Genomic DNA, 17,793 nt, shown 5'->3' on the forward strand with positions numbered 1-17,793 from the left:
ATTCACATTTATTTGGCATAGTTTTATAATAAAAATAAGTAATATTCTTATTCTTATGTATTGTATCTCTTTTTCTCAAGACTGTTAAATTGAGCCTGCTCCTTTCTTTAATGAATGGCCTAGTTTTTCTCTGTGGTGAAATCCTCCCAGCTACCTAATGGGATGAGAGTATATTACTGCTTGGCATTGCCCAGTCTCCATGAAAACATTGCTTGGAAAGTAGGCAACCTATTTAAATCTATGGCCATTGTAAGTTGGCCTTCTGTACATCAAATTGGATAATTTTTAAAGGTTCTAAACCAAGTCCCAGGTACTAGCATTGGTTCTTTGAGAGGCTGTGGTAAGGGATTCCAGTGTGGATTTGAAGTGCTTTAGATGTTTTCATACATCTCTATTATTGACTAGATCCCACCGCGAAGGAAGATTAGTTTTACATCAGAAGAGCATTCTGGCAGTTGAAAATGACCAGGGGAGTGAAGGGCAGAGGTTGTTCATAAGCTTCCAGGCACAGCTTCTTGGATTGCTCGTGGGCACATCCAGTTTCCGGCTCTTGGCCAACCGGAAAAAGCTTTGGGATTAGTAGGTGGGCGGTACCCGATAGATTGATTTGAATGACATTCTCAATGTACCGTGTTGCATGGTTTTGGGGTTATATTTGGCTCTGTGATAATGCGTTAATAGTGGGGGAAATAATGATTCAAGTAAGGTAACCTCTTGCTCTCTTTGTGTTTGAAAATCTCGGGGGAGGGCTCAGTAGCAAGTCCTATGCGTCATCCAAATACAGCTGGGGGTCAACTTTGAAAATATTTTCAAGGTCATAATGAACTGAATTTCTATGTTGATGTCAAGTGGTTAGTTGCTACAGAACGGGACTAGCAAGTAGGACAAGTCTCCTCTCTCTGCTGGTGCAGGGAGGCTTAGGTCTGGGAGAGGCCCCCGTGTGTTAACCTGAGTCGTGGCTACGAGAACCTAGTTAGAGCTGCTGAAGGAAGCGGAGTCCCAGATGCATGTAGACGCGACTGGGGGTTTTCGTATTTCTCTCTCCAGTGCTTATTACAAAGAAGCCTTGTTAAACGACATCCGGAGAGCCCGAGAGAAATACCAGGGTGATGAACTGGCGAAGGAGCTGGCTCGGATCAAGCTCCGCATGGACAACACCGAGGTTCTGACCCCAGACATCATCATTAATTTACTGCTATCCTACCGAGACATCCAGGTATGAGTACCTTTAATGGAGGCTAGCACATAGGGGGTTCTTCTTTGGCATAAGGAATTAATTCCTCATATGAAGTACTCTTACACCAGGTGTATGGTTAGGTATCTATTTTATAGACTAAGTAGGTATATGGCTAGGTCATAGGTCACCTAGCATATCTGTTGTGGTCGTAACATTGGAGGTTTTGTGGGATCAGATGGCCACTCCAGCAGAATCTCCTACACAGTACTGCTTAATAAAAGGAACTTAGAATTTCACAGTTTAGATGCACTTTATGCTAGGCACTGTTTCGAGCTCTTGGCAAATACTCATTAATTTGATTCTCTTCACAAGTTTACGGGATGTATAGTCTGATTATCTCCATTTTACCAATGAGGAAATATGAGGCAGAGAGAAGTTAAGTCCAAGGGTCACACGGCAGTTGGCAAAGTCACGATTTATACTGAGGCAGCTGGCTCCATTGTCCTTGCTCTTAACTCCTCCACTATGCCTCTTTAGGCCTTTGTTGCTTCTTTCTTTGTTTCCCACCACCCATTAGTGACAGAGCAGGAGTAGCAGAGGCACATCCAGGACCCAGGGAATGCAGACACTTATTCTAAAACAAGCATCAGAGACTTGTGGAGAGTCCTTGAGAAAGAGTTTATGGGATGCGGTACCATGAAAGAAATGGTTTCCTCCCTCCAAGTTAAATGCTTTTGAGCCATTTGTAAGGATGTCTTGACTTCCTTCCCTTTGGGGGAACACACGATAGTGGGCCTTCCCTGCAGAACTCTACAAAGCCATATTGGAGGTTGTGGACCACAGGTCTTTAAATCTAAACGAGCGAGGCATCCCTTGACGACCCAAAGGAAGAAGGGTCAACCACTAAGGCACACCTGCCTGGCGACAAACAGGCGCATCTAATTGACTTTAACAGCAGATGCTGTTAGGAATTTTGACAATGATTAGATCGTGGCCTAGGGGACAAGAGAATGGGAATGACCTTTTTGAATCTTTCTTCCATCTGAGCTGCTGGCTTCCTTCTGTCCTCGCCGTCACACATCTTTTTATAACCTTCCGTGGGTAGGACTCTCAGGCTCAAAGGTAAGCCAGAAGCTTACCCCAAGAGGGATACACTGTCTCCTTCTCTCGAGCAGTGGCCTCAGGGTGCAGAGGCACACGACAGGCATGGGATTTCAGTGGGAAGTCCTCTTGAGCTAACTGTGGCTGACTGTCAGCAAGTTGGCCAGTAACCGGGATTCAAAGCCTGGCTGGAAGGGTAGCAGATGGCATTGCTCAGAGGGGACCCAGCTGAGACAAACACAGTAGCAATTTTTCCCTGGGTAATTATGCAGTTTAGAGCTATGGTTTTCAACGAGGGGACATGTGACAGTGTCTGGAGACATGTTTGGCTTTCACAACTTGGAGGCTAGGGGGAGGTGCTACTGACATCTTATGGGTCGAGGCCACGGGTGCTGCATAACATCCCAGAATGCACAGGACAGCCCCCACAGCAAAGAATGATCCAGCCCCAAAATGTCGATGGTGCCAAGGTTGAGAAACCCTGGTTTAGATGAATTCACTTAGTTCTGGCAAAATAGGAAGGACCTGGCATGTTTCCTCTCTTAACACAGCAAGTGACCGTAAGATTTTGTGTATGTTTTTATCTCGCTCATCTTCACCCACAGCTGTGCTCTTAGTGTTAACTCGCCTGCCCTCAAAGCGTGGTAGCTATTTTCGGGCTGCTGGACTCATTTGCTTGCTTTTGTTGCCTTTACACTTCTTTCCCTTGATCTTTTTGTGGCCTCTGGTAGCAGGGATTTTTTGTCTGTCTTCTCTCTCATCCATTTTGGGTTTAAAAACAATGTTATTTCTGTTCTCTTACGGGCTGTAAGTAGCTTCACTAAATGCTGTGTGTAGGGAAAAGCTTGTATCTAAATGCTGAGGCAGTCATGTTTATAACTGTTCAGAAAAATCTGTGAAGAGCTGTGTGTTTCGTCTCCTTCTCACCGTGGGACCTCTTGCCAACAGGACTATGATGCTATGGTGAAGCTAGTAGAAACACTAAAAATGCTGCCTACGTGTGACTTGGCCGATCAGCATAATATTAAATTCCATTATGCATTTGCACTGAACAGGTAAGTGTAATAATGTACGTATAGAATTTTGAAATCTGCCTCCTCTTCCGTTCTTTTTTTTTTTTTATGTTGGTTTATCTTTGAGAGGGGGCGGGGAGAGAGAGAGAATCCTAAGCAGGCTCCGTGCTGTCAGCACAGAGCCTGATGCAGGGCTCAAACCCACGAGCCGTGAGATCATGACCTGAGCTGTACCAAGAGTCAGACGCTTAACTGAGCCACCTAGGCGCCCCCAGTCCTTCTTTCATTCACCTCTCACTGAGTCTGAGCTAGATCATTTGCTAAATGCCAAGGTTATGAAAATGGGCAAGGCATATGGTCTTGGTCTTCGGGGATTTGGTCTTTGGAGCATATGTTCCAGCTGTGAGGCCAGACATGTAAATAAAGCCCTAAGAGCTCAGAGTAATAAATGCCTTAATGAAGGTTTGCCCAAAATGCTGTGGAAGCATACCAGAGGGAGGAAGTTATTCTCCTTAGAGGTTTTTCTGTTTCTTTGGGAGAGAGAGCACAAGCGAGGCAGCAGGGGGTTGGGTGGGGCAGAGTGGGGGGCAGGGAGAGAGACAGAGAATTTGTCCAGTAGGCTTCATGCCCAGCGTGGAGCCCAGCACGAAGTTTGATCTTATGACCATGAGATCATGACCTGAACTGAAATCAAGAGTTGGATGCTTAACCGACTGAGCCACCAGGCGCCCCTCTGCTTGGAGGTTTTTAAGAAGCTTCCCTGGGGTCTTTTGGGCTGGGTTTGGAATTCATAGTAGGAATAACCTTGCGGGCAGGAGAGAGTGTGGGATGGGGATGGTGAAAAGGCCGTTCTGCTTGGCCAGAACAGAAATTGGAGCTTAGTGTTCTTCATGTGCAGGGTGCCCTCAGGGAGCATCCAGGGTGACTATAACATGGGACACACGGGAAGCAAGCACATGCCATGAGGCTAAGTGTGGAGGGTGGGACTGTGTCTTCAAAGGACCTTGTACACCTGAATAAGGAGTTGATAGTATCTTGTAGATGGTGAGGGACTAGTTGAAGCAACAGGATGACGTTGTATGATAGGAAAAGTAGGTGCTGTCTTCATTTACTAGTATGATCTGAACTTCGGAATATAAATTACTGAGCTAGATAGTCTGTGAGACTTGGAAACTCCTGCCTGGAGACCATGAGCCTCAAAAGCTTGTGTGCTGGGGGGTATTAGTTCAGATGCTGTAACAAAGACACCTCAAATAAAATGATTGAAGTAAGATCAAAATTTCTCTTTCACATGGTAGTCCAGTGGTGAGTGGGCCAGACTAGTGGCATAGCACGCTCCAGGAAATGTTTAGGGACCTGGTTTCAGACCATTTTGTAGCTCTTAAATCTGCAAAAGTGTTGTCTTCTTCTAGTTGAAGACAGGTCGCTGCTACCCTGTTTTCCCAGCCTATGCAAAGGGGGAAACAGTGGAGACTCAGGACAGCCTCCTTTAAAAGCAAGTAGAATTTGCACATGACACTTCTACTCACATTCCACTGGTGAGGGCATAGTCACATGAGTCCATCTAGCCGTAAGGGCAGTTGGGAAATGTAGTCTCTACCTGGTCGACCATGTGCTCATTCAAACTTGGCTACTGTGGGTTTGGAGGATGAATTATAAGTTTGCCATTTCAACCCTCCAAAATCCTAGATGCCTAAATGTCTTAATCCTGCAGTCTCCCTTCTTCCGTGGGTAAGATACAGGAAGGAGAACAGCATTAGGTGAATATGGTGAGAGCCGTGCCCAGATATACTTACTGCGGGACCTGCCTTCTGCCGGGGCCAGAAATTGGTCATATTGAATTATAAAGCAGAAGACTCTGGGAGGGTGTTCAGACTCAGCCTGAGAGCCAAAGAGTTTTGGCACCTCCTCATCAACCTTCCATGGCCAACATCTTCCACGGGGAATGAATAAAGTGAGTATAGGAGGTGACCTGGGTTAGAGGACTCCTGTGTCCAGTTTCTCAGTCTTGGCTTGGTTTCAGCAGCTGGATTAGGCTCCACATTGTGGGTTTGCCCCGGCAGCATCTGCAGGACAGCAGATGTGTTCAGAAGCCCATGGCTTCAGGAGTCTTAGAACCCACGTGACATCACGTCTCTCTCTTATGTTGAAGTAAAATGTACATGCAGTGAAACGCATAGATCTTAAGTGTACAGTTGGATGAATTTTGATAAATGGACGTAGACTGTACACAACACCCTTATCAAAATATAAAACATTTCCATCCCCTCAGAAAGTTCCTTTGTGCTCCTTTGCAGGCAGTTCCCACCCCTTCGTATGCAACCGCTGTTGTAACATCTGTCAGCCTAGATCAATTTTTCCTGTCCTTGAACTTCATATAAATGGAATGACACAGTGTGTATTTCCGTTGTGTCTGTTTCCTTCACTTGGCATCATGTTTGTGAGATTCATCCGTGCTGTTGGATGTATTCTTAGTTCGTTGATTCTTGTTGCTGGAGAATAATCTGTTGTGTGGGTATACCACAATTGATTTATCTGTTTTATTGCTGATAAACCTTTAGGTTGTTTTTACTTTGGGGTGCTAAGAACAGTGCTGCTATGAATATTCTTGTGCATGGTTTTTGTACATTAATGGCACATTTCTGCTGGATATATAGCACACGTGTATGTCCTGCTGGAGTAGATAATGGCAAACAGTGATAGGATTTTTATTCCTTTTGGAGGGAAGATTTCATGATCTCTGTGAAAAATGTGCCTCCTCTCTCCCCACTACTCTTTTTTTTTTTTTTTAAGTTTATTGATTTATTTTGACGGGGGGAGGGAGGGACAATCCTGACCAGGCTCTGTGCTGTCAGCACAGAGCCCGATCTCACAAACTGTGAGATCAAGCCGAGATCAAGAATTGGACATTTAACCTACCGAGCCACCCAGGAGCCCCTCCCCACTGGTCTTTAAACTCAGCATCCCAAGGCAGGGAGTATTGGGAAGGGCATCTTCATTAAGCCCAGAAAAAAAAGAAAAGTCTTGTAACTCTGTTACGTCAAAGTAGTGTGTGCCACTTTCATTCATATTTAATTATACTTGATTAACCCTTGATTTGTAAGGATTAAATGAGCTGGCACTGATGAAGTTTCTGGAAGAATGTCTGGCACACTGTAAGTGCTATGAAAAAATGGTTTGTTAAATAAAAACGCAGAGGGCCATTTAAGTCACTCACCACCATGTCTTCTCTCAGATGGAGTAGAGGTAACTGCTGTCAAACAGAACAAAATATTCTTATTGCCATCCATTGAGAGCACTAATAGAGAAAAATGAGTTTTGAAATGTAAAACCAGTACCTAAGAGAAATGGGTGTGGCAGGATGAAGTGATCACAGGGTGAATGAATGTGTTTCCAGTTTGGAAGCAGAGTGACTGGGACTGCACACCACTGACCCACCTTGCTCTCCGGTGATGGCTTTTTTCTTTCTAGTCACCTTAGCTGGTGGTTCTTTGTGATAGGCCAGGCAAGGTCCTCAAAGCCAAGAACCTCCTTTTTTCCAACCGACTAGGGATTTTCTGTAATATTGCGGTATTTGTTTCCTGTGTATATGCAGTCTGACCCTGAATTTGACATTTTTGCTTTGGGTAGAACTTGGCCAGCTGTCAGCATATGCACAGTAGAATTTGGTACTGTGTACAGTTTTGAGAAACTTTATGGCGTTACCCTGTGTCTATAAAGGGGAATATAGTGATAGACAAATAATATTCCTGCATTACAGTTGACCTTTAACTCAGGAAGTGGAGCAAATCACGGCCATGAATTAGTTACTAAAGTTTGGCGGTAATGAACCACATTTGACCCTCAGATGGCAAGGCGTCCCTGTTACTAGGAAAGCTGGCTTGACCCAGCTAGCTCTTCCTGATCCCTTGCACTTGAGCTGTTCAGAAGCTCATTCAAAGCTGCCTCAAGTTTCCTTTGAGCAGTTAAACTGCTTGCCACTTAGTGGCCTGCAATCCTTCATGGGAAATTTTTATTTGTTGTTGTTTTTACAGACAGGACTTTATTGGATATGTTAATGCAGTCAGAAGAACCTGACCAGGTTTCCAAGCAGCAGGCAGAAAGATGGTCTGGAAGAAGAAAAACGGAATCAAAGTACTAGGTTAAGAACAACAAAACTGTCACAAAATAGGAGTGTTCTCATATTCTCCTTTCTGCACCTTTGGGTCAAGACTGCTAACTCCAGCAAAATTTAACTCCTTGAATTCCTCAGCTAGTGGAAGGGAAGCCAGATGCTTGATGCATTTATTAGAATATCTGATGTATCATTCTATAAATAAGATATTCTAATATAAATATTAGAATATCTGATGTATCATTCTATAAATAAATAAATAAATAAGTTAAGGGGAGCGATAGAGGCAGGTACGCTGTGGGGCCTGGAAATGTGTGCAGAGGCGATAGTAAACAGATGTTACGAAATCCAGCCTGTGCCAGAGAGGCCACAAGCTTGTTCCAGAACCTACAGCAGTCACCTCATCTTTAGCCCCTGGACTCCAGCTTTGTTATTGCTTGGGTGGAGGGACATGTGTCCCCAGGAGGGCAGCGTGGGTTCCTTGTCTCTGCCATAATCACCAGCATCCTTTTCTTTGTGTCTTCTGTTTATGTATACCGTTCGATCTTGCCAGAAATAATTTATGTATTTATATAGCCATTCTTTAAAGTTTATTTATTTGAGAGAGAGAGAGAGAGACCGTGTGAGCAGGAGAGGGGCAGAAAGAGAAGGGGAGAGAGGATCCCAAGCAGGCTGTGTACTGTCAGCACAGAGCCTGATGCAGGGCTTGAACTCATGAACCGTGAGATCATGACCTGAGCCAAAATCAAGAGTCAGATGCTTAAACGACTGACGTGCCCCTATGTAGCCATTCTTTAGTAGGTGTTTGTCAAGAGTAGGAAAATGATGACCTAAAAGCATGTTGCAAAATAAGGGTATCTTTGTGGTAAGGGTATCTTTGTGGTAATCATTTTCCTGGAAGTGAAGAGAAGCATGAATCTTGTGAACTGACAGGAGTCATCTGGTCCAAACTCTTTATTTTAGAGAGGAGGAAGAAAGAAAGAAAGGCCAGGGCCCAGAATATAACAGCTGATCAGTAAGAGATCTGGGACCACAACTCCCCAGGTTTAGCAAAGTGCTCTGGATACACTAGATTTTTTTTTTTAATGTTTGTTTAATTTTGAGAGACACCAAGAGAGCGTGACTAGGGGAGGGGCAGAGAGAGAGGGAGACACAGAATCTGAAGCAGGCTCCAGGCTCAGAGCCCCGATGCAGGGCTTGAACCCACAAACTGTGAGATCATGACCTGAGCCAAAGTCAGGTCACTTAACCCACTGAGCCACCCAGGCACCCCTGGGAACACTAGTTTAATGATGTCATGGCATAATCCATGAATCTCTGCCCAGAAAGCTTCCTCTTCTTTTTCGTTTGCCTGAGGGATAGCCAAAAGAATCCTTGGGCCTCTTGAACTGTAGAGCCATCCTTTTATATGTTCTCCTTTGTCATCTGTGATGAGAGCATTAGGTGGTAGTTGAGTATTGAAGCCATTTTCCTAATACATACTTTTTATACCAAAAGACCAGTTGCAATTTTTTTTCTGAGAAATGTACTATCTCCTTATGTTCTGAGTAGTGGCCTTGCCAATAATACATGTTTTCCTTTGTGTGTGTGTGTGTGTGTGTGTGTGTGTGTGTTGATTTTTGACAGATAGGCAGAGTATGTGAGAGTGGGGGAAGGTGGGCGGGGGGACAGAGGATCCTAAGTGGGCTCTGTGCTGATAGCAGAGAGCCCAGTGGGGGGTTGGAATTCACAAACCCACAAGATCATGACCTGAGTCTGATGCAGGGCTTGAACTCACGAACCGTGAGATGATGACCTGAGCTGAAGTCGGGTGCTTAACTGACTGAGCCACCGGGTCCCCCTACACGTTTTCCTTTTGAAAAGCATTTATTCAGAGAACTTAAACCACCTCCATCAGTCCTCCCCCTGGTCTTCTTGGGCCTAAGGTATCTTCCTTTTCTGTCCAGTTCCTGCTTTGGTTTCCTCCCTTTTGTCCCCCTCTCACCCCCCGCCCCAATTAATGACTTCTGTGTCAGGGGAGGCCTTTGTACTAAAGAAGGAGACCGCTCATGAGGGGTGTGTAAAGTTAACAAGTGATGGAAAATACACTCACACATGTGATACATTACACACACACACACACACACACACACACACACACACAGTTTGAGAAATATTTCAAAACCACTCTGCTGTTTACAACCCATGAAACTGTGGAATGCACTGCTGTGGAAAAAATGAGGATAATGGAAATTAATAAGATGGGATTTTTAAAATTTCAATTCCAGTTACCATAGAGTGTAATATTAGTTTCAGGTGTACAATACAGTGATTGGACACTTCCATGCATCACCCTGTCCTCATCACAAGTGCACTCCTTAATCCCCATCACCTGTTTCGCCCATCCCTCCACTCCTCCCCTCTGGTAACCATCAGTTTGCTCCCTATAGTTAAGAGTCTGTTTCTTAGTTGGTCATCTCTCCATTTTTTTTCTTTGCTCATTAGCTGAATTACGGAAGCAGCCTAAGTGTCCATCGATAGATGAATGGGTAAACAAATGTAGTATATATGTACAACGGAATATTATTCAGCCACAACAAAGAATGAAGTCTTGTCATTTGCAATGACATGGATGGATGTAGAGAGTATAATGCCAAGTGAAATAAGTCAGAGAAAGACAAATACCATATGGTTTCACTCATATGTGAAATGAGATGGTTTTAAGAATTAAGTTAGAATTTGTTTTTTTTTTTTTTTTTTTTTTAAGAGAGAGAGGGAAAGAGGCAGAGGGAGACAGAGAGCATCCCAAGCAGGCTCCATGCTCAGTGTGGAGCCCAACACAGGGCTGGATCCCATGACTCTAGGATCACGACCTGAGCCGAAATCAAGAGTTGAACGCTCAACTGACTGAGCCACCCAGGCGCCCCTTAAATAAGAATATCTTTAAAAACTTAGCACACAGTGCCTGGCACATAGAAGATGCTGAGTGAATGTGAATTGCCCTTCTATTTCCTGACAGAATCCCAACCACCAGTGTTCTATTATCTTCCATGATGGTATTTCAGGAAGGCTTCTTAAGAGCTAAAATCTAGAAAGCCATTTGGAGTAAAATGTGAAAGTTAGTTCATAGCTTCTGAGTTCTTGTGAGTAGGAGTCCTTAATGGAGAAACTTCGCCTAAGAGTTAGGGAAATGGTCCCATGTGACCTGGGTCCTGCCTTGCCTCCTGTCCCGTTCCTGGTTCACTGCCCTGTCACCACCCTCACCTGCCTTCATTTCTTTTTTTTTTTTTTTTAAATTTTTTTTTCAACGTTTTTTATTTATTTTTGGGACAGAGAGAGACATAGCATGAACGGGGGAGGGGCAGAGAGAGAGGGAGACACAGAATCAGAAACAGGCTCCAGGCTCCGAGCCATCAGCCCAGAGCCTGACGCGGGGCTCGAACTCATGGACCGTGAGATCGTGACCTGGCTGAAGTCGGACGCTTAACCGACTGCGCCACCCAGGCGCCCCTGCCTTCATTTCTTAAGAGAGGCAGGCTGTTCTCCTCATGGGTGCTTCCTCTGTCTGGAATGCTCATTGCTTGCCTCACTGAATCTGATGATCCTTCAGGGTCTAGTTAAATGTCCCTTTCTAAATGATTGGTGTTGCAAAGAGTACCATAGCTAAAAACAATGTCCCTGCTGTTAGTCATTCTCATAGCACCTGCTCTCTTCCTTCATAGCACGCACATTTCTGTGTTTACTTGTTAATATTTATTCTCCCTCCCACTAGGCTAAATCTGAGGGGGGCAGGAGCCACAGTATACTAGGCCATTGCCTCCCCTGTGCCTAATAACATTGTGCCACCCACAGAGTAAGTACTCAGTAAGTATTTGTTGAGTGGGTGAATGAATGAATGACTCAGTGATCACCTGTGGCCTACAGTTGGAGAAGATCTATATGGTGATAACTGGGTGCTACAGTTAAGGGCTTGGTGTAGTAGTAGGCAAACCTGTTGAACTTTATATGTGTGAAAATAAACATATCTAAGTCATATGTGTTCAGTGTACACAGAAAAATATAAAGCAGAATTACTGGCAATGCCACCCTTAAAGTAGGGCATGGTCCAAAGCAGGGAATCCCAGAAAAGTGAAGGACTGCATAGGCCAGGTCACGGTCAGCAGTGATGGAAGTTTTCCTGGTGTGGGATCCAAGGTGTCTGTTCAAATGGGATTTGATATAGACTCAGAGGGGAATTCGTCTTTATCACCAAGGAAACCTGTGCCTTCTTAGTGGTGGTGGCTTGTGTATTGGTCAGGGTTAGGGTAACTGCTATAACAAGTAGCATATCAATTTCAGTCTTAACATGATGAATGTTTGTTTTCACTTACGAATCATTCCAGTGTGGATGTATCCTGGTTGGGCAATCTCTTCTCCAGGTGATTGAAAATTCAGTCTCCTTCCATCTTGGTGCTCTGCCCTCTCTTCGATCCTCTGCTCTCCTTTCACCAGATGATAAGAGAGACCATGCTGAATTGCCAAGGATGTTTTGTGTGGGGTGTGTGTGTTGTAACAGCTTTATTGAGATATAATTTGCATTCTCTATAGTTCACCCATTTAAAGAGTACAAGCCATTGATTTTTAGTATATTCACAAAGTTGTGCAACCGTCACAGTAATCAGTTTTAGAATATTTTCATCATTTGTCCCCCCCAAATCCTGAACCCATTACCAGCCACCATCCCCCTTCCACCCCCTAGCTCCCCTTCCCAGCCCTAAACAACCACTGTTATATTTTGGCAGTCCATTAGCAGTCACTCCGTGTTCCCCCACCTCAGCTGCTAGCCCGAGAAAACCACTCATCTCTTTTTGTCTCTCTGCATTTGCCTATTCTGGACACTTCATATAAATGGAATCCTATAATACGTGATCTTTTCTGGGTGACTTCTTTCACTTAGCATAATTTTGTCAAGGTTCATTCATGTTGTAGCATATATCAGTACTAAATTACTTCCTGTGGCTGAAAAATACTCCATTGTACTGATAGACCCCGTTTCATCCATTCATTTATCAGTTGATGGACATTAGGGTGGTTTCCACTTTTGACTGTACCAGGGAGTTTTGTATGAGCCTGGTCAGGAAGTGATGTTTGTTACTTGTTAGCATATGTCATTGGCCGAAGTTCAGTCTCATGGGCCAACCTAATTGCAAGAGAAGTGGGGAAATGTGGTCTGGCTGAGGGCCAGACCCATAATAATAAATGGGTTTTAGTGAACACATCCTAGTTACCACTGCAGCTTGTAAACAAGAAGAGTTTAACTGGATCCATCCATGTGGAGATCCCTGAGAGTCTGTCAGAAGAACCAAGAGTGCAGCAAGAATATTCTTCACCTCCTGTTGCCTTTGTGAAAATGGGAGAGCCAGCCTTCGAAGTGCCTTATTCGAAATTATGGCCTGCCAGTCCACTGTAAAAATGTTTTTCTTAAAAATGTTTCTTTTGAGGGGCACCTGGGTGGCTCAGTCATTTAAGCGTCCAACTTTTGGTTTCAGCTCAGGACACGATCTCGTGGTTTCGTGGGTTTGAGCCCCACACCGGGCTCTGCACTGACAGCATGGAGCCTGCTTGGGACTCTCTGTCTCCCTGTCTCTCTGCCCCTACCCCACTCACACTGTCTCTGTGCCTCAAAATAAATAAACTTAAAACAAATGTTTATTTTGAGAGAGACTATGCATGTGTGAAAGCAGGGAATGGGCAGAGAGAGAGAATCCCAAGCAGGCTCCGTGCTGACAGTGCAGAGCCCGACGCAGGGCTCAAACTCACGAACCATGAGATCATGACCTGAGCCGAAATCAAGAGACAGACACTTACCCAACGGAGTCACCCAGGCACCCCAAGCCCAACCTTTATAGATGTTGCTTGGTGGTCCCAGGGGACTGGAAAAGGTGGTGATGATGGAGGCAAGGATAGGATGATTTAATAGTGGTTCTGCCCTGATGTAAGAAAACAACCATTCTGGTTCATGCATTTCTTTGGTTCTGGGCATTGTTCACACTCAAACACAGGTTGCCTGTAACTGTTCCCTTCTCCGTATGTAAATACGAGGCATCTGGCCAGACAAAGGCACCTGCTTCCTTGTGGCAGGTGTATATCTGTCAAGATCCAATCAGGAAACAAATGTCTAAGTATTTAAAGTAGAGGAAATGTAATACATGGAATTGGTTACACAGGTGATGGAAGAGCTGAGAAGCCAAACACGGAACTGAGGCCACTCAGAAATGAACATGTACAGGAAGCTGCTACCATCCCTCCTTTGGCTGGATGGATACAGGAAAGAGGTGATATGACCAGAATCTAGGAGCCAGGATCACTTGAAACCATTACACGCCAGCCTTTTGGGAGCTAGATCTATAGAAGAGATGCAGTTGTTTCTAGAGCCACCACAGGAAACACAGACGAAAAAGGGGAGAAAGTATTATGGCTCCTTCATTCTTCCGCTCCTCCAGATACTTGTCCACCATCGTCTTCCACTGGCTGCTCATTGCTGGTAATCAGCTGACCAGGAAGCCCAGAAGCATCCTGGAGGAGCCTGCTCCCCTGTGATGCAGAGCAGAGCAGGTGAAAGAGGGGTGTATCTGAAGGCAAACAGACCACTGATTGGCCCAGCAGGACACTTACCTTTCAGAGACATTGATGGGTTCTATGTATTTTTAGAGCCAGCTTTATTAAGGTATAAGGTAGAACTTCCGTACAGTAAAATGCACCCATTTAAAGTGCACAGTTTGGGGGCGCCTGGGTGGCGCAGTCGGTTAAGCGTCCGACTTCAGCCAGGTCACGATCTCACGGTCCGTGAGTTCGAGCCCCGCGTCAGGCTCTGGGCTGATGGCTCAGAGCCTGGAGCCTGTTTCCGATTCTGTGTCTCCCTCTCTCTCTGTCCCTCCCCCGTTCATGCTCTGTCTCTCTCTGTCCCAAAAATAAATAAACGTTGAAAAAAAAAAAAAAATTAAAAAAAAAAAAAAAATAAAGTGCACAGTTTGATGACTTTAGCCAAACAAATAGTCTCATATAACTATTACCACGATCAACAGACACAGCGTTTTATCCCACAAAGTTTCCTTTTGCCCTTGTCCTTGTCAACTCTCCTCCCATACCCATCCAGCCCCGTTTGGATAATGGCATTTGGCCCATATTCCAGGTCACTGATCCTGTGTTTCAGAGGGCCCAAATCTGGTCTATGGCCGTACCACCCTGAACACACCCAATCTTATCCGTGTCCAGATCTGATGCTGTGTTCATTCAGTGTTGTTTTTTTTTTTTTAACTTTTTAGTTTTAGGACTTCTATTCATTTTTTTTTGAGAGTTTCCATTTCTCTCACAAAATATCTTATTTCTTCACAGATACATGCTTTATGTATACATATATATATTTAAACATTTTGTAATAGTTTTTTTAAGTTTATTTTGAGAGAGAGTGTGAGTGGGGAGGGGCAAAGAGGGAGGGAAAGGGAGAATCCCAAGCAGCCTCCGCACTGCCAGCGCAGAGCCCAATGTGGGGCTCAATCTCCTGAATCGTGAAATTGTGACCTGTGCCGAAATCAAGAGTTGGACACTTAACCAACTGAGCCACCCAGGTGCCCATGTTTATAATAGTTTTAAAGTTACTGTCAATTTCTGGGTCTGGTTCTATTGATTATGTTTTATCTTGATCGTGGGTCACATTTTCTTCTGTGCACATCTCAGTTTTATTTTAGACATTTTATCTAAAAGAACAGTGGGGAAAAAACAAAACAGTGGAGACTGAAGTATAATTTCAGTTTGTTTTGTTTATTACCTTGATTATCTGAGCCCTGTCTTAGGTCTGGCAATTAACATATATGACTGATTTTTTTCATATTTCTCCTAGAGAGTAGCTGGGTTGGGACTGGACTCAATTCTAATCAGTTTACTTGCAGTTAGCCTGACCTCCCACCTCTTGTCTGTCTGCTACCTTTCTGATCTTGTCAGTATTTGAGCATGGAAGATTTTGAGTTGCTGTTTGTGTAATTTTTGGATTCAGTTTTCACAGTGACCCACATCTGAGTGCTATGATAATGCGTGTGATCTCTTTTTTACTTTAAGCCTCCCCTTCATCACAGCTTTCTTGGAAAAATTTAGTGGGCAAGTGTGCTGCAAGGGAGTTCTTACACTCAGCGATTAGTTTTCGCCTGGGGACCCTTCCAGATTCCGTTCTTTCCCATCAGCCCATGCTGTTGTGCACAACTTTGCTCATTTTCTCTTTGTCCCTGTGCAGTTTCTCTATCAAAGGCTCCCTCTTCGATTTGTCAGTACCTAGAGCAGGCACCCCAGTGAGGATGCTGTCATGGCTCTTTGCTCAGCTCTGAAAGCATTGTTTTCCTGTGGAATTAATCAAGGAAGTTCTTCCTCCTCTTCAGTAGTTTATATATTGTCTAGGTTTTTATTGTTACTGTGAGAGTGGAAGTCCTTTCACGGTCTTCTACTCCTAATTGGAAGCATGAGTGTCTTCAGAGGTTTTTGGTGGGCAGCCTGAGACAGAGTTTGTCCTAGAAAGGACACTGGTCTAAGTGAGACATTTTGCTTGTTAATTCTGAGTGTTTGTGTAGAAAAAAAGATTTTTTGGAAGTCTGTCTCCTACCCTATGAGCTTTCTCTTACAGACACACAGTACAGAAAAGACAGGCAGGCAGGATGCTTAGTGACCAATGAAAGCTCTGGCAGACCTGTAGTTCCCCGTTGCCTGGTGAAGTAAGCAAAGTCGAACATACTTTGCACATGAAGAACTGAGGCCCAGAAAGGGTAAGCAACTTGGCTCAAAATTCACATGGGTAGTAAATGGTATAAAAATAACCAGAATCTAGCTGTATAGGATTCCCAGTCCAATGTTCTGTTTTTACTCTGTGTGTTTTATTGCATAAATAAGAAATACACTTATATATTTTGGGAAGAACCTGGGGAAAAAAACGTTTAAAGAAACTGTCCCTTGTGATTCTAATCTCTAGTCCCACTCATGTTCCAGAAGTAATCTGTCTCATCAGTTTGGTGTATATCCTTTCAGTTCTGTGAATTTACATTCAATTCAATATGTCATACTGCAGGGTTTTTACAATACAGGAGATGCTCTGTAATTAAAAAAAAAAAAAAAGTTTCTTTTTAAAGAGGGGGTAGGGGCAGAGAGAGATGAGAACAGAGGATCCAAAGCAGGATCTGCACTGACAGCAGAGAGCCCAGTGCAGGGCTCGAACTCCTGAACCGTGAGATCGTGACCTGAGCCAAATTCAGACGCTTAACTGACCAAGCCACCCAGGCGCCCCTGTAATTTTCTTTGTTCACTTAACAGTCAATGGATGGAGATCTTTTCATGCCACTACATTTAGTCTTGCTCAGTTTGTCATCCATTTAACAGACAACTTAACAGATACTTATACTTATTGAGCACCTACTTATGTGCTAGATTGAGTTCTAAGCCTTGGGGCATAGCAGTAAACAAACCAGACAGAAAAATCCCTTCCTCTTGGAGCTTACATTCTTAATGGGGAGACACCATACAAACTAAGTAAAATTATTAAAACAGGTTAGGGTGGTAGGGAGGTTGGTGGGGCAGGTTACAATTATGAGCTGAGTGCTCAGAGAAGACTTGACTTACTAGAGAGTGACATGGAAAAAAATGAGAGATGAGGGAACATACCATGCAAATATATTGGGGAAGAACATTCCAGCCAGAGGGATCAGCACGTGCAACGGCAGGGATGCTTGTGCAGCTGGGACAGAGGACCCCTACTCTGTGAAACAACCGGGAGCCAGGTCTTACAGAATCTTGTAGGCCACTGAAAGAAAATTGGCAATGGCTCTGCGATGGGAGCCTCTGGAAGGGTGTTTTGTTGTTTTTGGTTTTGAGATATAATTGATATATAACGTATTAGTTTCAGGTGTGTAACATCATGATTTGATGTATGTACATTTTGTGTAATGATCACCACAGGAAGTCTTACTAACATCCATCACCACACATAATTGTGAATATTTTTCTTGTGAGGAAAACCTTTAAGATCTCTCTTAGGAACTTTTTTAAAATTTCTTTTGTTAAAAAAAATTTTTTTTAACATTTATTTCTGAGAGACAGAGCACGAGCAGGGGAGGGGTAAAGAGCGAGGGAGACACAGAATCTGAAGCAGGCTCCAGGCTCTGTGCTGACAGCTCAGAGTGGGGAACTACCCTATGATAGTGGGGCTTAAACTCCCGAGTGGTGAGATCATGACCTGAGCTGAAATCGGACACTTAACCAACTGAGCCACCCAGGAGCCCCAGAGACTTTCAAATATACAATACAGTATTGGCTGCAGTCACCATGCTATGTATTACATCCCCAAGACGCATGTATTTTGTAACTGAAAGTTTATACCTTTTGACCCCCTTCAC

The 17,793-nt window shown here is 44.1% G+C and overlaps 1 protein-coding gene across 3 annotated transcripts in view; it reads left to right on the forward strand.

Annotated features, from left to right (window-relative positions):
* MAP3K15 (mitogen-activated protein kinase kinase kinase 15) overlaps window positions 1–17,793 on the forward strand; it is a 124,558-nt gene that overhangs the window by 43,826 nt on the left and 62,939 nt on the right. For all 3 annotated transcript variants that reach the window (XM_081792443.1, XM_081792442.1, XM_081792444.1), the window contains exons 5-6: window positions 1,048–1,216; window positions 3,227–3,333. In XM_081792443.1, the coding sequence (XP_081648569.1) occupies window positions 1,048–1,216; window positions 3,227–3,333 (276 nt within the window). The remainder of the gene's footprint in view (window positions 1–1,047; window positions 1,217–3,226; window positions 3,334–17,793) is intronic.

Source organism: Panthera onca, chromosome X, assembly GCF_046562875.1.
Source record: "Panthera onca isolate mPanOnc1 chromosome X, mPanOnc1 haplotype 2, whole genome shotgun sequence".
Classification (NCBI taxonomy): Eukaryota; Metazoa; Chordata; class Mammalia; order Carnivora; family Felidae; genus Panthera; species Panthera onca.